The sequence below is a fragment of the Drosophila nasuta genome, chromosome 2R (genome assembly GCF_023558535.2).
Source record: "Drosophila nasuta strain 15112-1781.00 chromosome 2R, ASM2355853v1, whole genome shotgun sequence".
NCBI lineage: Eukaryota > Metazoa > Arthropoda > Insecta > Diptera > Drosophilidae > Drosophila > Drosophila nasuta.
The window spans coordinates 28,587,441-28,609,452 of record NC_083456.1 but is presented as its reverse complement, the minus strand read 5'-3'; the positions used below and the strand labels follow the sequence as shown (position 1 = coordinate 28,609,452).

General features: G+C 38.0%; 2 protein-coding genes across 3 annotated transcripts in view; both read right to left on the bottom strand.

Moving 5' to 3' along the window:
- The window catches only part of LOC132784085 (uridine phosphorylase 1), a 61,977-nt gene extending 52,746 nt beyond the window's left edge, over positions 1–9,231 (bottom strand). Inside the window, exons 1-2 of the mRNA XM_060789485.1 lie at positions 8,866–9,231; positions 6,892–6,957 (exon numbers count right to left, since the gene is read on the bottom strand). Of these exons, the coding sequence (XP_060645468.1) occupies positions 6,892–6,944 (53 nt within the window). The 5' untranslated portion in view covers positions 6,945–6,957; positions 8,866–9,231. The remainder of the gene's footprint in view (positions 1–6,891; positions 6,958–8,865) is intronic.
- Positions 9,232–12,495: 3,264 nt separating this feature from the next.
- LOC132785823 (tetraspanin-13) lies at positions 12,496–16,204 on the bottom strand. Of its 2 annotated transcripts, XR_009632354.1 has the most exons (5): positions 15,971–16,204; positions 15,628–15,795; positions 14,460–14,831; positions 13,802–14,387; positions 12,496–13,695 (listed from the first exon to the last, which is right to left on the bottom strand). XR_009632354.1 is itself a non-coding variant. In XM_060792110.1 (4 exons), exons 1-4 carry the CDS (start codon positions 16,028–16,030, stop codon positions 13,600–13,602), a joined length of 696 nt encoding a protein of 231 aa, XP_060648093.1. In that variant the 5' UTR covers positions 16,031–16,201; the 3' UTR covers positions 12,496–13,599. The 2 variants fall into 2 exon arrangements, 1 of the variants encoding a protein (XP_060648093.1); XM_060792110.1 differs by lacking the exon at positions 13,802–14,387 and having other exon boundaries at positions 15,971–16,201.
- Positions 16,205–22,012: the final 5,808 nt, after the last annotated feature.

The window sequence follows — 22,012 nt, the reverse complement described above, 5'->3', positions numbered from 1 at the left end:
ACTCATCTTAGATACCTGCCCGCAACTTATTAACGCCAAATGCAACCCACCTCTCTTCTTACCTTACCTACTCACAATAATGTTAAACTACTAATTAAATTCCTAGACATCAACAACTTATTAAACAACATATAAATTAACTGTCGAGTCGATGGCCTTAGTTGGTAGCACTCCCTTCTTTAAGTTATTATATTATTTTGTATAATAATTAACATGTAAATAAATAAATAATATTCACAATTAAATCAGCGTTATCTTTTCTATTTATCCGTTTTCGGAATTCTCAACGCAACTATCTCGAAATTTGAGACTTTGTTGAAAGCTCAGATGTATGGAGCTTATGTTCAATTTTTTTTTGAGTCGACAATAACATATGTTGACGTATAGTATGTTATCAATGAATCATACGGAATATATTTATTTATAAATAAACAAAGCCCCAAAGCGTTTTACATTCACGAGCTTTCAGAAAATCTCTCTCATGTTTAAACTGTCTGACTCGTTTTTAACTCAGTTATATGTTAGCTATGTATATCTATGCCCGTATGCTTACTACATATGCGTATTACTTAGATGTGATAGACTAGAATTGAGTATCAATTTCAGTTCTTTCGCATGTTGAAATACTACATCTTGCTGCTGAGTTGCTATAAATCAAGAAGAGCAACGACGACTCTAACACGACAATAGATTGCGGAAGGCTCATAATCAGCCCACTCAAAGTTCAATCGACATCACAGCCAAAAAAAACTCACGCCTGAGGCCTTGGCATCTAAGTGGGGTTATAGGTTTAATTTCTACGGTCGAATCTAGGCGGATGAAGGAATCCAAATAATCATTATCTGTTCCATATAACAAATAATTCAGAAAGCTAATGTCGATTGTGCTTGACGGTGAGATACCCGCTGGTCATAAAATGAAAACATTGCGGTATTATTTGGAAAATATAACAAGTCAAAATAGTGGAATAGTACTAAAATATATTAATGTTATAGACATTCATGTGTTCATATACTATTTGATTACATTGCCTCCTTTTGTCTGATATGTAAATTTCACGTAGCTTACAAAAATATAATACCCTTCTACGCTATGGGTAGTGGGTATAAAAATTGTTTCTTGCAGCTGCTATATACGACGCAACATTCATCAGATTTTTTCGATCGCCGCTTGTGAACAGACGTATTATTGTCCATCTTTTGTGAAAATGCGACTGCTTAATTTCTTTGTTGTTTCACGGATATTAATATTGTTAACTGTTAATGCGAGCAAATCATCAGCGTTTCTTTCGGAAATGTCTACTGCCGTGGGATTAATAGATTTTGTTATTGATGCATGCAAAGACGCGCTACCCGCAATTAGAAAACTCGTTGCTGGCGAGGGAGATACTGCCGTAGAAACAAGTACTATGGATGACATGGAGAAAGTCCTGAATACTCTCGGCTCAGTTTCCAACGAGATTCAATTAATTCGGAGAAGCCAGAATCAACCTATGATATCCACTGAATCGTTCAATCGTTTTATTAGCAAAAATGTACCAACTATGATTAGAACCGTTCAAGTTCTGGAGGATATCACAAATCGAATAATTGCCCGATATGATCAGATGATGACCTACAAAAATCGCACGATGGAAATAACATCACTTGTTTCATTTGCCGAATGGACAGCTCTGCCAAATGCTGATTCCATACAGCATTTAATGGATCGCCTGCACTTGACAATGTTCGGTCACACTTCCAGCGCGATCCATCGTAAGACACCTCAAGAAACTCTACTATACCAGATGATGAGCAACTATCAGGAGGCTTTAGATGAGAGGTGCCGCACACTGCAGTCGCCACAACAATTTGTCGGATCACTGTACACGGACATCGCCATAATAGAATTAAAAGGATATACGCTGATGGAGTTCTCACTGCTGATTCTACGCGTCACTGGGCATGGCAACCTTACTGAGGAAACGAACATAATGCGTGAAAACTTTAAGAGGCGCACCGAATATTCCCTAAGCTTCGTAAGAAGTGTGATGGAGCAAGCTGATCTTCGCATCTGGCGTTGTGATCCTCCCATTCATATTGCTGAAACTACCTACGTCGAGCTTACACGCTTGGTTCAGGGTTTCATTGAAAATGAAATCGAATTGAATACTGAAAGGAGTTGTAAGAAATCTTGTAGGGCATATTTCGACCCCATAGTCGTAGACTGCTCTCAAAATTCAAATTGTGACAAATGCAAAGGTCGCGTTTATTGGTGCCAGTTTGTCGACGAATCCATGGAGATTTGCAACTCGCCGTCGGGCAGCTCTCGTCGTTATGAGTACATTAAATTAGATAGTGGAAGAGTATTGGGAACAAAGAAAGATTGCAGAAGTGGCACATCTAGACTGGAAAGCTGGTGGAGTTGGATCCTCTGGCATTGCAGCTACTGCTTCTGCTTGTGTGATGAGCCGAGCTTAAAGTCTGACCGTTACTTCAATCTTCGTGAAACTGTATCCGATGTAAAGGCGAATAAAGTGGTGACTGGAGTGCGATTTGTGAAAAAGAATCGCATTATTCACTTGCAGATACAGGAGGGTCAACTTTTGCCCCTAGGAGCCATCAATGAGTCAACTGTGGAGTGGAAGCCTGTAGATGACTACCTCATCTCTTCTTACAATGTTTCAGAGGGAAGGGACTATCATTCCATGAGTTACCATAGACGTGGCATCGATCTGGCTGAGGTAATGAAAACTGATGACAAATCATTTGTAGTAACTGGCGTGCGTTTGCGCTTAGCCAGTAATCGTCTCTATCCCCAACTGCAATTCACTAAATATGATTTTAAAACTGGAAAACTAATGGAACACGTTTGGCAATACAGTAAGACATTTTCATACGAGCGACTGGATCTCGATAATAAGGATATACCAACCAAATCACGTCAATTGTCTAAGCAATTATCAAAGGATTATAATTATTTACAATTTGTGAACACCGGAATAAACCAGGATGCAGCGCAAACAACAATTCCGTTTATTGACATACAAGATGTCGTCTCTAAGGATCCAGTTCCATTAGCTGGCATCGGCATCTACTACAAAGCAGTTCCGGGATATGGCGGTTTCATTGCACCTAAAATCATTCAATATGACTTTACACCTCACACTCCAGTGCAAGTATCGCTGAACTAAAATCCATTTAACAACTATATTTTATATACATATATTCAAATAAATAATCATATAATAATCAAGAAATAATAAAATTAAACAAAATTAATCATTTTAATATTTGATTATACTTGAAATTATCTTTTTCTACTAGTTTATATAGGTTTGACTCAGAATATGGATCAGGATATTTCATGGAGAGCTTGAAAAATGTTTGAGAGAAGTCAATAATATGATGTGGTGCAATACCTGAATTTACCAACCCGATCAAGACATACTTTTGTAAAGATTCCTATTCGTCAACAACCATAAGACTAATACAATTGCTTAACAAAGGCTGCTGGGGTTATACAATTTCTGTTGCAACTTTTGAAGTGAGATTGTCGCTGGCTGCTATTTGCTTAGGTTTTGTGTAGTAGATCTCGTTTATTTTCATTAGATAGACTTGGATTTGATTTGACAAGTGAGAAAGCTTTAGTGGAGAGTGTTTGACTGTAAAATACCCGGTCCTCTTTTATTTTTTAGAATTTGTTCGCAAGAATGAAACTAGTGATTTTATGCAGAGACATAAGTTAAAAAATTACGTCTTATTTATGTTTAGCAACATTAGATTTTCAATCTAAAATACAAATTTATAGCTTTGCTCAAGATTATGAGTGTCAATGAATTAAAATACCTTTGTACCTTAAGCTTACATGATAAATTTGAGAGCTTTTAATATGAATATCCCACGTATGTTATAGGTATATAGTATTCTTTAATAAATACAAATTTGTTCGAGTAAGCTCTTTTGCGTCAATTGATATCAGTTCATTTGTGAACATACTCTCTGCGCAATAAGTTCTTTCCGAATAAAGGATAATACCTAAATTTGCCTACAATGCAAATTGGGTTTTCTCTTTCACTTCATTTCGTGCAGATATTGATAATCTTCAGTCAGACAAGTCAGTCGAAAAGATTTATTGCAGAAGTCAATGGAGTCCTTGGATATATTCATGATATCGATGAGATAATTACGAAGGTGCAATCGGATATTGACCAATTGGATAAAGATTCAGGTGAATTTGATAATGCGACAATGCGTGAAAATCTGCTCAAAGTATTGCAACATTTTAAAATCATCAGCATCCAAGTTGAGCAGATTGAGAAACAGTACATAAATATTGCAAATTAATACCTATACAATTTTGAAACTTACCCTGATGAGGAGGATTTAGAGAATTTGATTCACGAAATAAACAATATTAATGAGAATTTTAAAGAAATGTCGACGATCGAAAATTCAAATAATTCGAATAATTTCATAATTTCATTTATAGATAGGCGAAGAAACGGAAAATGTATTACGCCTAATGACTTTTATTTAGAACTATTTGATCTTTGGTTTCCTTCTAATAAAATATAAACGAAGCTGCGCCACGAGTATGAAATTCCTTTGGACAACTTTTGTTATAGTCCGCAGTCACCTCAACAAATTGTCTTTTCGATTTATAAGCACATCGGTCTAACTGAACTAAAAGCTTATATCCTGATCGAGTACTCACTGTTGCTGGGGAGAATTGATGGTCAACGAGATTTGATGGAAGAAACAAATAAGGTTCGTGCTAAATATAAGAATATGATTGAGAACTCTCTTAATCTTCTTGAAGAGACTATGCAAAAAGCTGATCGTGATATGTGGCGTTGTAATTCCGAAGAGTTTGATGACAATGTTACCTACGGTGAGGTGACAAGACTTCTCCAAGTGATGGGTCCTGTAGTAAATCTTGCTCCGATTATCAGAACACAACTACAAAAGGTTGCTTCAAACAAAAGTTTTGTTCTCAGCAGCCTAAATGCGATGGGGTCGATTATCATTCACTAAGTCACCAGGAACGAGGTATAGATTTGGATGAAATTTTGTGTGAAGAAGAAGAAGTGGTCACCGGATTGCGTTTTCGTGTGTTGAATGGACGACTGAGTCTCATATCGATGTTTAGGGACTTTGATTTTGAAAGTGGTGAAATATTCGAACCGCAGAAAGTCAATTCACATTGGTCACCATATGACGATAGGCAACAATTAAATCTCGATAATCTGGATATACCAGCACGATCAACAAACAGCTCACAGCCAATGTCAAAGAGTAATCAATATTTAGAGTTTGTCAATTCGGGAATGGAGCAAGATGCAGCACAAACAACAATTCCGTTTATTGACATTCAGGATGTGGTGTCAAATTCTCCAGTTCCATTGGCTGGAATTGGTATATATTATAAAAGTAGTCCGGGATATGGCGGATTTGTGGCACCCAAAATCATCAGACCATAATTTCCATAAGAATGAATTTACTCAAGCTATTTAAAATGAATGATGATAATGTTACTTATGAAAAACTTACACAAATATTTTTTACAATGTAAAATCGACATGAAATTTAGTTTCAAATTAATCAAATTCAAAATATATATACACGTCATTCATTTTCATAATAAAATTAAATTTTAAATTCCATTTATTTGTTTTAGTGCAATCTTTTTTCTTTTCTTTATATGAATCACCCATTAATATCATTATAAACATTGAAATTAAAGTAACTTATTACAAATCCTTTTTGTTGGAATTAGTAATTTAGTATTAAACATTCAAGTTTAGGTTTTACCCTTGCTTGGCGCCAACAGTTCATTAACTGGTCTGAGGCACATTTACGCAACAATTGATGATTGCCCAGTGGCTCTAGTCATAGCCATAAAATGTAAATACCTCAGGTTAAGTGAATTAAGTGGCCTTGGGGGCTAAGGTCATGTCTGGCAGCTGAAGATAAACAATGAGACGCAGCTAAAAGCCATGCTGACTTTACAATAGAAAATGAAAATGTGAAACGCAAATGCGAGCAGAAAGCGAAATGAGAATGTGGGGCATGGAATGGGGGCCATTGAGAGCGGAAGAAGGAAGAGGGAAATCAATGCGTTAACATCAACATCAACAGGCAAGTGTCATAGTCTCGGCCTAATCCTATTAACTGAAATTGCATTACTCTCGCCTGACTGCTGCCAAATTGAAAAACACAATTTCGGCCGACAGCCTGATGACGAACGTGTCGAGAAATTCGAATTTCAAATGCCAATCGATAATGCCGACAATTGTATTCGAGTTGATGGCATATGCATTGAATACCCTGTATCCCATGGGGGGCGGATTAAAGGGCATCTTGCCAAATTATAATGCAATGTCATGGCTATTTAAATAGCTGATAGCGTCATCGTTTTGGGGCTCTCTGCGGCGTATGCGTAATAACATAATTATCATTATGACTAGGCGGCTTTTGTTCACAATTATCACAGCCAAGCGGATGCTTCCCACGCTAACCTCTTTAAATGTGGCCTACTTTTCGGCGCATATTTAAGTGATTGACTTAATCATATTTGTGGAGAGGCTTCTAAGCCTTAAAGTATGTTAGAAAATTTGGAACGAAGTTAACTTCATTAACAGCTTTATTTTCAAGTGTTTTTTTGAGTAACTTATACAATAGTAAAAAAGCAATATACAGCACACATTGCAAAAGCTTTTATTTTCTCTCTCTATAATTGAAGGCAAACAAAAGTTCAGCTGCAGCAGTAAAATGTAAAAATAGAAAAACAAATACAAAAGTTCAGAGTGCAAATTGCTGTCGCTGTTTTATTTGTTTTTTTTTTCTCAGTTTGCGTCTCGCGCACTTTAATTTGATTGACACAAGTTTTTGCTGTGCTTTCTCTACTCACTCATCGATTTCCTCCTCGGAGAGCGAATGACTATTGCCAGTGAGCAGCGACATCTTGCGGTGGGCGCTGCAATTAAAACAACACTTTAATGAGTCTTTTTATTTTCTTTCTCTACGATCGTTCGTTACAGATTGACGCTCGCTTATCGGCGGGCTGCCAACTTGTTCTGATTGCATAAATCTGGTAACTCTTATGAATTATCGAGTCAGTGCTTAATTTATCGATAACTTTCATTTACAATTCCTATTTCATATACATATATACTACTTATATACTGCAACACTTTATGTAAATTTAATGTTTTAAAGAGGTACTAAAAATAAGAATATTCAAGTTTAGATAGCTCTAGAAAAAAGAACCTAATGAGCTCGACGCGGGTAACAACGGACAAAAAGAGCGCACAAAGCATTTTGACAGCTTTTAATTAAAAGGCAACGATGTAAAACATCACGTGCCATGAGGGTTATGACGTCCAGCTGTAACTGTGTGTGCGTGTGTTTGCTTTTTGAGTGGCAGAGTGGGAAGACAGAAATGGAATGTGGAGTCCTTGAAATGTTGCACAGCTGCTTCGACTGCCTTGCTCGCGGCCAACGGATGTCCGAATGTCCAAATTGTTTTTGGAGCTTGATTTATTTTGCGGCTTATTCACTGCCATTGCGCTGAGCCAACAAAGATTTTTGGTAGATTGAGCACGTTCCCATGTGTGCGGTCCATCACTTTAAGCGCGCCAAAAGATATGCTACACAATTTTGATAAACTACCTCAAAGAAGTTTGTGTGATTTTCCACATAGCTTAGGGTATCAACTAGTTGAGCTTACGCACACTTGTCTTGCCACGTTCTCATGGCCACTGTTACTGTTTTTTAGTGGCAAAGTTCAAGGCTACAATTAGCTGGGCCTACGATGAGGGAGCAAACCGGAAATTGAGTGTCGTTGACTGAGGCTATTCTGGTTCAGTGCCGCAAGGATCACAATTGCGAGGCGTGTTTTTTGGTTTGAATATTTTTGGAAAACAATATTTACACAAGAGCTCATTACTCATGCTACAGACGGTAAACACTTAAGATGGCTTAAAGCAACAGCCAGGAGCATGTCTGTCATGCTTTATCGTGGATTTGACCGAAAAACCATTGCAAACGCTTCTTAATTACGCTTTGTTTGGCACCAAAAAACATTCAGATATACTAACAAAAGAAGTCTTTTAACTTTGTATTTTAAATGATAACTAGAATGTTTTGTTTATGTCTAATGCAGACAACATTGTTGCCATGGCAGTAAATGTAATTTTCTTGTTTTTATGCTCCAATAGAAACCATTTGCAAAATAGTGTAAAGACTTAAGTAGAGTTAAGACTTTGATTTGAAGCTTAGGCAAACTTGAACTGGAATCTAAAAACTAAAAGTTTTTGCCTTGCAAGTTTGGTTTAAGCTGCTTAGAATTACTTAATATTTTGCCAAGTAATTTGTCATTTTTCTTGCGTCTTTTTAGATAGAAGTAAATGCAGAGCATGCTTTCAAGTTCTGTGAGAATTCATTGTGGCAAAGCACACAAACAATTTATCATGCTGAAGCGCAGGCACAAAAGGAAACATGCTGTATCCTTATGGTGACACGTAGAAATTTTTGTTCAAGCCTTTTGTGCAGCCTGCTGCTGTTGACCCAATAAACGATTCAGCCTTGAAAGCGTTTGCTGAACCGTTTGCAGAGTCATCAACAAATGCAAAAATTGTTTCCATTCTCTCTGTTAAGCTATCGAGAACTTTTTCAATTAGTTCGATAAAAAGCAGAGAAAGAGAAAAAAAAATGGAATTATATTGAAAGTAAGGATAATGAGCTATTGATTTTCTTACGTGAAAACTAGAATGTCGAAGTCAAATAGCGCGCGAGTTTCTGCTTCTGTTTGTGTTTAACTAGGAAAAGTCAAATCAAATATTTATGACCTGCTTGGCTGTGTATTCGGTGTGTTGTAACTTACGTAAAAGGTAAAACTTGGGTTTTGTATTTGCCTTTTGTTAAAGTTGAAAGCAGCTAGCAGGAAGATAAGAAAGAACAATTCGCGCGCGCCAAAAAAAAACACGTTGAAATATCGTCTCGGGTATATAAACTATGCTCTTTTTACTGCTGCTGGATGTTTTTTTCTTGTTTTTTTTTTTTGTTTATCTACTGCTGCGACTCACGTGCAACCAGCTAGACACACACTTTCGCTCTCTCTCTCACTCGAACACACAAAACACTCTCTCTCGCTCTTGCTTTAGGTGGTCGAAACGCACGCACAGACACAACAATGAGAGCAAAAAGAACACAACACAGTGAGGAGCAAACGTTAACGTCCACAGTGGCGCGTAGTTCACCGTTGACTGACTGCGAGAGAGAAAAACCAAAAACCATTTGCTGCCACAGCACTCGCAGTCGCAGTCGACGCTAACGCTGGCGTCGCTGCTGGCAAACTTGACTCAAACTTTCCACAGGAAGAGCGAATTTTGTGGCATGAAATTTCGCACTCAAACTAGCTCAAACTCTGTAATTGGCAGTCTGAGTCAGTGAATTGTTTAAATTGTGGTGCGCAGCCAAAACAACAAAATTAATTTAATTATAGCAAACAAATAGTGAAACCGCAATTATAAGGCAGCAAACAACAGCAGAAACTTTCGATGAATAACAAATAAATAAAATTTGTGCTCAGTTCTATTTGGAAATTTGTTGCTCAAATTTTCGCTGGCTGCTTATTGAATTACGCGTTCGTTAGCGTCCATTCCGACACTCAAGACGTCCATCGGTGCGTATGCGTAATATTCAGCATACGCCGCATGATTCAATTTCGTTTCGTTTTGAATTTCTTTTTTATTTTAATTGCACCTTTGAAATGGAAATTTTTCTTACAGCTCATAAAACAAAAACAGCAGAATATTAAATTTTTTTATGCGCCATAAAACGGTAAACATTCACGTCGATTTAATATGTATATTCTGTGAGGAATGTTTGAGAGTGTGTGTGTGTGTTGAGTGTGTGTTTACATACATTTGTGTGTGCTTTGGCATTTCATTAACATGCTTTATTGTCTGCACCAGCAGCAGTAGCTTGGGGAATATTGATAAACAAACTTGTTCAACGAGGAGCTATCATAACTGGGCCATTATTCGAGAGGGTTGGCTAACAAAAGATATGTTTAGCAAACTGAAAAGGGTGTTGTTGAGAGCAAGAGTTAAGCAGCCGCATTTGGTGATTCGCTCAGCAAAGATAACTAGTGAGCTGAGTCACAAAACTAAGTATGGAAATGAGCGGTAAATAAATATAGGCGAAATTTCTAATCTCACAAAGGTGTCGGTGAACTTGGAAGTATACAAATATTTTCAGTCTTATCTCGTACTTCCGGCTTGCAAAGTAAAGCTTACAAACAAAATACAACTTTTTATTCATTTCAATAATGAAGTGTTTGAAGGAATGTTTAATCTAGTTAAATAAATAAAAATGCATAGTTAGAAATTGCAAAAATCTTTATTTATAGCTAAAGATAAAGTTCCAAGAACTTGCTGTTATAAATCGCACCGACCACATTGAAAACTTGAATAGCTAAATATAAGGGTCTATTAAGTTCTTTACTTAAATAAATATAAATATATAATTATAGGCTACAAGTTCAGATATAAATTCCAAGAGTATTTCATTATTCACCTCTCTCAACATTGTGATAGAATTTCAGATAGAATATCTAAATATCTAATAAGTATAGATCGAATTTCCGAGCATATTTCTTTTTTTTAAATAAATATAAATATATAATTATAGGCTACAAGTTCAGATATAAATTCCAGGAGTATTTCATTATTCACCTCTCTCATCATTGTGATAGAATTTCATAGAATATCTAAATATCTAATAAGTATAGATCGAATTTCCGAGCATATTTCCTTAAGCACCTCCCACAACGTTGCTTTTATCTCTCTTCATTTCAATAATAATAAGAATATTCAACAGCCTTCTTAATTGACCGTTAAGAGTGCGCATCCAATTTTCTCGATTTTATTTATTAATGAGCAAATACTTGACCTTTGCTTTGCCATTTGTTCAATTTTAGCTCTCATGTGTGTTTATTTTTCCACATGAGAGTTATCAGCACATGTTACGTTTCAAATAATTTGTCGGCCTCTTTTTTTTTTGGTTTTTGGTGACATTATCGCGCGACTGTTTCGCTTGGAAAGTAAGCTTAATTAACCGTATGACTTTAACATGACATTGACATTCAAATGTTTGTATGCCTAGGCTTGTTTTTATTTATTGCTTAATTTCTGGTTTTCCACGAATTAAGCGGGGGATGGGCAGCTATTCACTGAGATCTGACAACAAGTTGAGTTATGACAATAGCCAAAATGATGCGAAGAGTTTCCCTCCGACAATGGGCAAGAGTTCAGAGTAGGCTCAAAAACAAATAGCAAATAAATTAATTAATTCCACACGCGAAATTTGGCTGTCAATTAAGGTAATTAGAAGCACATTTATTGTAGTATTGTTTTTGTATTTTCTTTTTTTGTTGCTGTAATTGAGCGACGCCCACTGTGCGCTCATTGCTCAAGTATGTCATAAAAAAAATGTGATGCGTGGCACGCGTTCAATCACACAATCATTGTTCATACGCCACGTTACACATAAGCTGGGCAATAAACAGCTGAGGCAGCTTTAAGGATATCTGCTAAGCTTGTGTGTGTGTGTTTTTGGCAGACATTCCTTGGCGTGTCCTTAATGCTTTTATTAATAATTCAAAATGTGAGGAGCGTTCGTTTCCTGTGGGAATTTCAAATAACAAATGTCACATGTGAACGCTGCTTAAAAGTGAAGTACAATTTATTTATTCATTTGTGTGCTGCTGGAAATCAATAATACGCACTGTTGAACTTCAGCAGGTGGCACGCGTCATCACTACAATCGAATTTCGAAAAGGCTTATAGCATATATGTATCTTTATCTGTCGCTGTCGCTGTCGTGTTTTGTGTATCTTGCAGCTTTTATCCATTTGACTAACATGACATTCGTGTCAGTGGCAGGAAAAATGCTGTCGCCAACAACAGTTGTTGACCGCTGCGGAAGGAATTCGTCTTCACACACATCCTCACACACCACACCCACTTTTCTGCAGACGTCGAGGAGGGTGAAAAAAGGAAACTCCACAAACCCCTCCGACTGCGCATCCGTTACATAACCAAAGCATCTCCTGTCGAGCTCAGCTCACTTTCTTTCTCACTCTCTCTCTCAGTTCTCTCTCCTTATTTCGCTCTCTCTTTGCTAAGAGCGAGTGCGTTGAACCAAAGTTTTGAGTGCAAAACTTTTGGCCTGAGTCAATTTGTTTGTTTTTTTGGGGTCCCCCGACCAAATGTCAAAATATTATTTACACGCCAAATTTCCGACTTTGCCAGCCTCTCCTGGGGGGAAGTTTTGTCGCCTTAAAGTACGTGCGTTAATCTTTTTGGCTAGCTTAAAGCAATTTGCGCACTCCAGCGTCAATTTGTGCCACTGTCAGGCGAAAGACGAAAAGGATGAAACTTTCGCGAACCGCAGACGCGGCTTTTTCTTAATTAAGTGCAAAAATGAAATGCGAAACTTTATGGTTTGGTTTTTGTTTTTTTTTTTAAGATCATATTTACTTCAATCACAGCACAGAATACAGAGAATTTTGTTGTTGTTTTTTTTTTTATTTAATGTCGTTTCTTTGTCGCTTTGGAAAAGGAAATACGAAACGCAACATAAGAAGAAAAGAACTATATCCAACTTGTTGGGTTGTGTTGTGAGGAAGTTGAAAGTGATTTGCTTGCGTGGGTGCAAGTTAAGGCGAGAGTAATAAAGAGTAAAGAAATCAGGAAAGAAAAGTACAGTGTGATATTTGGAAAAAGAAGAGAGTGACATGTATTACAATATATATGTTTTTGTTTGTTTCTGTTTTAGTTTAGTTGCCTCTTTTGCAATTTAAGTGCTAATTTCAAAGTTTTTGTTCAACACACATCTAACATCTATAGAATTCTCTTAATTCTTTTTGTTTATATGTATATATATGTATATAAGTTGTTATGCTTTATGTATATGTTACGCTTCTTAAAACACAGTTACCGTTGCTAGTTACATTTGACTTGGTTCTACATTTAGATCAGGTTCGAAATGTTCTTTCTTTTGAGATGTGGTACAGCAGTTTTTCTTTTTTTTTGTGAGTTGGTTTTATGATTGTTGCCAGTTGCAAAACGAAATTAACAAATGTGCTTAACTAAACGATACAAGTGTAAAATGAATGTACAATTAAAGTATCTTAAAAAAAAATATACATTACAATATATAGAATGAACACACAAACATAGCGTACATAATTATAATCTCGAATTGTTTTTGTTTAGGGGGGAAAAACTTAATCACTTTGCACAATTAAAACTAAGAACTGAGAATACGCAAAATAGATGCAAAACGATGCTCAACGAGCTGCGCAAATGAATTCCCATTTTTCTTAACAGTCCATTTAGCACATTGAGCATCGTCCTTCCTCCAAACGACCTTTTGTTAATTCATTCTTTCATTCTATTTTCCCATTTGCCAGTTCATGCTAGGAAGTTGTTGTGTAAAAATTATAAATCAGCCTTCGTCCCTTTGACTAAAAGTTGCCTTTGTTTCCAATCGGCTCTTTGATCTTGATGCATTCACATTCGTAATTATTTCATCCGCTCCTCCACTTCGCTTAGTACTGATAATTGTGGGGAAAGACGGCCCGAGCGGGTAAATAGCAAGGATCGTGCTGATTGCGATAGCGACGTGCCAGAAAGACGGCCAAAACCTATTGAAAATCGAGACAAAGATTAGTAATTGAAATTGGGAATGTTGGGGAAATTAAAGAGAAAACATAAAGAGAACATAAAATGATTAATAAGATGTCCTCTCACCAGGTGCTGTTAGCCGTGCTTGAAATTCTCGAGGGGATTAAGCGATGTGTCGCCCATAAAAGGATTTTCATTTGTGTTAGGATGAAAGTAGTGTTGCAATATGTTTTGTGATGTAAATATGTTTTCATGTTCAGTTCGAAAAAACACTTGATTGCTTGCGTTTTGTTAAAAGGATTAAACACGTAGCTATATCATTTTTTTTTGGTTTTTGTATATATGTATATATATATCTGAATATATAGTATTTCTAAAGGTATGATGTTTACTTTGAGTATAAATATAAATGATGCGTATATATGATGTATGTATTTGATGATGATCTAACAGACCCACGATTATTCTCGCTATGAATATGAAATTTACACATTGACATCAACGTTTTGTTATTTTTTTCTTTCTTTTTTTAGAGGGAGGGACACAAACAATTTAGCAATATGATGTGTCTTTTTATGGGTGTTTTTGTTTATGTTATTGGATTAGTGATTAGTGATTAGTGTTTTGTTTTTGCAATTTAGAGGAAGGCGCTGGGCAAGCCGCGCGGATCCTTTTGATTGCGATAGCGCACTGTTAGCCAGACACCAACGAACTGAATGCATGCCACAAGAGAAGATACAAGGATTATACAAAGATTTACTATCATTATTCAACTCCAACTCACCTCGGTGAAGCTAAAGAAGATGCCCAAGCCGCCGCACAACTTGAAGGCATAATCGATTTTATCCTCCAACAGCGGACCACAAGGACCGCAATGGCATTTAGGATCCTGCGAGTCCACGCAGCATTGCTTATTCACATCCTCGCAACTGGGATCAGAGTTCACAGTGATCGCATTGCTGATGCTGGCGGTGTGATCGATGGTATCGTTGAAGCCACAGCAAAGGAATTTCTCTTGAACTTGTTCTCGCAGATTTGGCGGCACCGTCTTCCAACCCTGTTCGGCAAACTGTTGCTGCTGCTCGGCATTGACGGCGAGGCAAGAGCTGGCGATGGAGAACTGGATGAGGAACAGCATGAACAGAATGATCATGTACTGCAATCGAGAATCGAGATTAGTTAAAGAGTTAAGTGCAAACCAGGGGCAAATGCAATTGATAACGATGTTTAATATCAGCTGAAAGTCAACAAAAAAGCGGGGGCAACAATTTTGCTATCGCACTGATAACCTTCCGCTGACGCAATTAATGAGTGCGCGGAAGTCAATGACAATGACGTGAGTGTGTGAGTGTATTCATGAATGTGAGTGTGTTCTTTGAATCATGTCAAGCGCACACGCTGCTGCGAGTCATTATGAAGACCATCTTCAAGCTAGTTGCTTTGCTTGTTCATGTGCATAAATGTATAACAAGTGAGCAGGGGAAACGTTTACAGTGAAAACTGACATTCTATGACATTTGACGCAATTAGCAAAGCACGAACATAGCTTGTGTGGTCTACCAAGTTTTCACTGTAGTTCAAAGCAAACCTCAACGTCAATTGTTAGTCGTCAAGCTCATCGACATGCGTCAAGAGGCGACCTTCAGTCCAGTGGCAGCAAAACTGTAAGAACACTGGGTTTACTTAGGCGTGCATCCCCAACTGTGTGTGTGAGCAGCTGCTTGACTGTGTGTAAGCGAGACTCCTTGTGCATGTGTTTGTGTAAGCGACTGCTAGTTTGTGTGCGTGTGTGCAAGCAAGACTGCTTGTATGCGTGTAAGCGACTGCTTGTTGGTGTTTGTATCCGTGTGTTTAGGCGTCTGTTTGTGTGAATGATTGTGTTTGCCAGACTGCTGGTGTGTATGACTGTTTGTGTTTGTGTGTGCGTGTGTGTAATTGTTGCAAAAGGATACAAAGAAGAGCATCACTTGATGATGCTTCACAGCGCCAGCAAGGCCCAGCATGGATATGCAGATGAGTATCACGCCGCAGGCCAAGATGCCTCCAACAATTGGCAGATTCGTGACCACAGACGCTGCCCTTGCATAAACTCCGACGCCAATCAGCAAGAATCCAATCATCTGAAACACATTTTTTTGTATTAAAAACTTATGAAAAACCCTAACATGCCGTCACTTGCACTATAAATAGCTCGCTCATAACCAAATTACAGTTGCAGCAATTATTTTTTTTGTGGGTTTTTTCTCTCATTCCCGTATTTGTTGTACTGATTTTGTTGTTATTGTTGCTGCTTACCACATATAAAATGTTCAGCGCAATTAGCGCGTTCTTCGAGCAGGTGAATCCACCACACATTTTGTTTGCCAAACGTTTTTAGCTACCGCTTTGTTGTGCAAATTTATTTATGCCTCTGGCTATGTATTTATTTAATTATTTCTTTGAAGGTTTCAACACCAGCAGCAAACAGCGCAACACTAACAAATTTTTTGTATTTCACTTTCACTTTGTCGAACAAGAGATGGAGGGGAACTGAAAAGAGCTTTCTGAAAGCTGTTTGGTGTGACCGCAGCAACAAATCTAAAATATACGCTTTAACGCCGCTGGGATATACCAAAATGTAGCAAATCCGATTGCCAAACGGTAGATAAGGGAAGAAATTTAAGGGAGTATACGTTTTTTATCAATTAATATTTAAATGAATTATATTTAAGTTCTAACTTCAATAAATATATACCTCAATTGTACGGAGCGATGTTTATTTATTGATGTGGCAGCTCTGGCGTAACAGCGGCGCTTTTGCTTTGCGTGCGTTTCTTCTTGCGCTTGGTTGGCAACGCTGTTTTCAAGTGGTTGGCAACAGCACGACTAACGGATAATCAAACCATACTTCGCAACACTTTTTTTCACCAGTGCGCAGTTTATTTTTTTCGAGTGTAAGTGAAGTGCAGTGTTTATTTAAAAACAAAAAAACTATTGAAAAAATTGTCATTGCAACTATTTGCAATTAAATAAATGTGTATTTGTGTGTGTAGTGCATCGTGTTCGGTCGGGTCGTGTTTATCGTGTCGTCGCGGCAAGCGAAAACAGCAAAAAGAACGAAAATTTCTAGCGCCGGTGCAACAAGTGCCGTTAATTGCATTTTTATACCGAATGAAAATTCCGAAACAGGCAAAAGGCAAAGGCAAACAACTTCATTGCGTGTCATGGCAAGTTATTGGCCTAGGACCTCCAACTTGGCAATATTTGGCAACCGCAGCAACAGCAACAACAAACTAAATTTATGGGCAAGCGATAAGCGCCGGCAAACGAGAAGCAGCGAAGCGATCGGGGCGCTGCCCAAAATTGGACATGGAACGTGCGTCGCGCGCTTAAAGTAGAATTTAGTAGCTGTCAAAGCCATCAGCTGGTGCCGGGCAACACCTACAGCAGGAGCAGCAGCATCAGCACGCAAGGTATGCTGCACACATATACATACATACACTAACACTAGTATATACCATAGAAGAGATGCAAAAAAAGCATCGATACTATCGAACTTTATTTTAATGGCGTCAACTGTGTTTCTTTTTCGATAGTCGTTAAAGTAAATGAAAGCGGATTGTCAGCTGAGCTTTTAACTGAATTTCAGCTGGGTAAAAATGGTTTAAAGTTAATTCTGACATATATCAATGGGGATTTCTTTTGAGAGCGTATAAGCTTTTGTATCTTAAGCATTTTAGTTGGGCTTACGAAGAATTCATTGTTTTTTTCGTAATTCGTATGGTTTAAACAATAAATCTGATTGTAATTTGGTTTTAAATGATTATCAGACTTATATTTTTGTAAAGCTGCTTATTAGCGTAAAAACGATATATTGAAACTATCGATTATTTAGCATCACTCTAGACTAGTAAATAAGCTAATGCATGTGCCATCTCGCTTGCGCTTGTAACTTTGCGTGCAAATGGCGAAAATGCTGAGCCGATTGGCCGCTTGGCTTTGTGGCTATTTGGCTTTGTTGTGGCCTGTGACTTTATAAGGCTGCCGGCTGTCAGTTGTCAGTTGTTTTTAGTCAGGCTCATTGGCAGCTTTATTGGCCTTGTGCCCGCTTATGAGTTTGAGTTTGTGTGTGGCCCGTTTGCCCGCTGGCCATGACAACAGACAAGCGACAAGTTGCAGCAGAAGCGGCAGCAGCAGCAGCATCAGCAGTGGCAAAGTAAAACTTGCATACCAATCATAAATATGCACGGGGATGTTGCAACTCGATTGTGGCATACTCGTAAATATGAATCGCGCATTGCACTTGCAGCATGTGGCAAGCATGAAGCGGCATACAGTATGCGGCATGCGGCATGCAGCTCGTTAGTCTTTGTGGTGGTGTGGTGCGAAGATGCAAAACGCTTTTGCCTGCCTGCACTACTAACTGCTCCTAACTGTCCTAACAAGATGGCAACACATGAAATTAGACTGCCCCGATGCACGTCCGGCGATAGAACTTTGCTGATCGTGCCCAGGCAACAAGCTAAAAAGCAAACAGACAGGCAACTGGCAACATTGCACAAAACTAATTAACATATTCAAATATTTGTCGCATTGTTTTGCCGGCTTGCACAGAGTCTCCTTCTCTTCTTCTGAGAGTGACTGTGGACTTGTGGTCTGCTTATTGAAAAACCATTTTACGGTTTCATGCTTGGCAGTCATTGCGCAAAACGCCGGCTGACTGGCCAACCGCCCTGACCACGCCCCAGTTTAGTGTGTTGCAACATGCATTTTCATTGTGGCAGCAGCAGCAGCATCTTCTGGGCTGTTGTGTGTTGGTTGTGTTGCGAGCCCCTTGGCGCTATTTTTATCGCATTTTAAATGGCTATTTGTAGTTGTTCCACCAGGAAGTGGCATAAATTCGCAGCGCATAATGGCTGTGAATAAATTATTTTTTACCTGGCTGCCGCTTCCTTGCGTCGGGTTTTTTGTTTTTATTCTCCTTGCGCGCGCGATTCTGATAAGCTGGGCCAAAGACGAAGAAGTCCGAGTCCCAAGACCAAGTCCCTTGCGTTGTTCAATGAAATAAAAACGCAGCAGAAGAAGAACAATGCACTGGTTACGTAATCACTTACTGCGATTGTTGTCCTGAACCCTAGACCTCGCCTACGTTTTGTTTTGTTTTTTGTTTTTGGTTGCCACTATCCAGAATCCACATCCATGGATGCCTCGTGAGAGAGAGCAGCCAGCGGCCTTCCTTGTGCAGCCATCGCAATTTTCACGCACGCCCTCTCAGCATTCAAACTGCGCTTACGAAGATGGTCAAATTGAATACGCAACCCAAAAAAATGAAAAAAGAATTTCACACAGTTGCAAAGATCGGGCGGTCAACGGAAGTACTCGTAACTTTGGCCCAGGGTTTGGTTGCATCCATTCCAATCCATTGCAATAGCAGAAATATCCAATCAACAGCCTTAAGAAATGCTTCAATTAATCATTAACCGTTAAGCGTTACTGTAGTTATTGTTGTTGTTGTGCCACGGTACAGTAAACACCCGACAAATGGCAAATGACTACCCAGTGAAAATGAATAACGGGTGGAGGCAATGTTGATTAAGTTATAACTTGTAGGTGGGAGACAGCAGAAGAACGTAGCATGAATGTGGAATAATATAATGATGTTGATATATGATTGTTCCCAGAGAATTAATGACTTTTTGAGCATTCGTTTATAGCATTAACTTTATACTAATTATTAATGTGTGTTGATTTTTGTTCTCAAAATTGCCCAATTTAGTTTATATCGTTTTCTTTTAAGATCTTTTTTATTTCATTTAGTGGGTATAATGAATTTAAATTGACTTATATTTTTCTACGTTTATTGAAATATTATATTAAAAATATACCTTATCTTATAGGATTTAGGATTATTGAATTTTATGGATATTTCATTGCATTACATTAATTATATTTTTCCTACGTTTATTGAAATATTGAATTTATACCTTATTAGAAAACTGTTTTCAATTAATTTCTTTATATTATAGGATTTAGGATAATTGAATTATAAGAATGTCTCATTTCTATTCTTAATGAATTCCTCTATCATAACTTTTATTAAACTGAAAAGTTATTCTTAAAGATTTTCTACAGCACTGATTTGTTATGTTTCGACAAAGCAAACTCAAACAGTGCTCATCTTCATTTCCATTTATTTAAATTAGACCCAATGCTATTCTATTGGTTAGAGCTACTTGCAGGGTATTTTATAGTTCAAAATGTTATGCAAAATCTACAAATAATAGATTCGGACACAGCTTTATTTACTCTTATAAATAGACTTCATCAGCATAGTAGATATTTTATGCATATTGGTAAAAGCGCCAGCTAAGGGTTTTCCCACACATATATTTATCCAACGAATTAAGACCTCGTCGCTGGCAGACTCATTTAATCAGCTCACAACGCGGGTTTTCTTAAGAGACCATTTGCTGGCCACAGCGTTATCTTTCCAATGGCCAATGGTAGTAGTACACACAATGCTAACACACAGCTAACTGAACCATTTTACCATTTTTCTAATGGTTTTCCAACTGTGCTCTGCAACGGTTTGTCTGTCTGTCTGTCCGTCCGTCCGTTCGGTTAGTCTTGGCTGTGTCTGGCTGCGGACTCAGCCCTGCCTGGTCAATGTCCTTTTGGCCAAGAGCGCCTTGCATGCGCATTGCGGCGCACGACGCGTCAACAGATGTTATCCCACTAGGCAGTGACCCCGGCAGGGCCATAAATTCTCACAGCGCGGCAACGGCAACTGCAACTGCAACAGCAAACGGCGACTGCGCAACGCTTCTCTACAAATGTTCCAATTTGTATTTTTGCAACAAATTGTTGTAGTGCCTCCTCGGCTGCCGTTGCTAGTTGCCTTCACCTCCTCCTCATCCCCTTTTGCCGTTGCGCATTGCGCGTTTCTTCCGTTGTTGTTGTTGTTGTTGCTGAATCTGTGGAGCTGCATTTAATTTAATTTGGCCTGCCCAATTGGGCAATGCTGCAATTAGAGACAAATGTTTTGGGTGCATTCCTTCTGCTATTTAAACCCCATGTTCGAGGCAATTAGTTTGGCCCAGCCCCAACCTCCGGTCTCTATAGTTTTGCAGCTTCCAATGCTCTGCCGCCTGCCTATGGCCAACTAGGCGAAAGTTATCAGCACAAGAGGTGTGGTGCTGCCCGGGAGGGATGGCTGCTGTTGGCTACGTAGGGGTTGGCGATTTCCCACACGTTTGTTTGCTTAATTAGGTGAAAACTGGCTAACAGCTGTCGCTGAGGTTGCTTTTTTTTGGTTTGTTTTTTTTGGAGTCATTCGGCGGGCAATGCCAAAGAAACCGCTGCCTGCCTTGGCTGGCTAATGAGCAGGACAAGCTGGCGAAAAGAAAAGTAACCAGCCCCGTCCTCGCTTTCAGGTTGCCAAAATGGAAAACGTTTTTCGTTTAAAGTGCAAAGATTCCAGCTATTATCAACTTTGTTATACTCTACTACCAAACTAGAAGATCGCTAAAATCAAGCGGTTTGGTATTTAGCAAACAAATTTGAATTCGTTTTGTGCTTTAAAACACTGCATGATAAAACCAAATGTTAAAAATATCTGCAATATTTTGCGTTATATTTCTAGAACTGTTTTCTAGAGTTGTTCTTTATAGAGATGCTTTACTATCGATTAGCTATCGAACAATTTGAAATTTCGAAATTGTAATTTGGGCAAAATGTTCTGGATTCCTTTTGATTCTTTCAACAAGATGAAAACAGCATTCTTAAACAAAGGATCAAATATATATTTTAGAATATATTCATTAAAGTTGTCTTTACTATCGATTAACTATCGAATAATTTGTAATTTCGAAATTGTAAATTGAGCAAAATATTCTGGATTCTTTTTTAATCTTTGAACAAAATGAAAAAAAGTACATCCTTAAACAAAGGAACAAAGAAATGTACGAAATATTGTAATAGATATTCATTAAAGTGAACTTTACTATCGATTGACTATCGAATAATTTGAAAGACTTGAGTAATGTATGTGTGAAATTTTGAAATCAACGTTGATCATTATACCATCTAAAATGTATGACTTTTTCAACAATTTTTAATCTATAATATGCATCTATGTCAATGTGGGTATTGTTCCTTTTATCGATAGTAACTATCGAACTTCAGCAATGGTGACAATATCGATAATTTCACAGCTTGTTATATGTATCTATGCCAGATTAGGCATATAAGGTTCGGTGTGCCGTTTTTGTGTGATCATTTCTCTGCAGCTTCTTTTTCGTTTTGTTGCTTTTGTTTTTGTAGCGTTTGGCGTTTGGCATTTGGCATTGCCCATCGTCA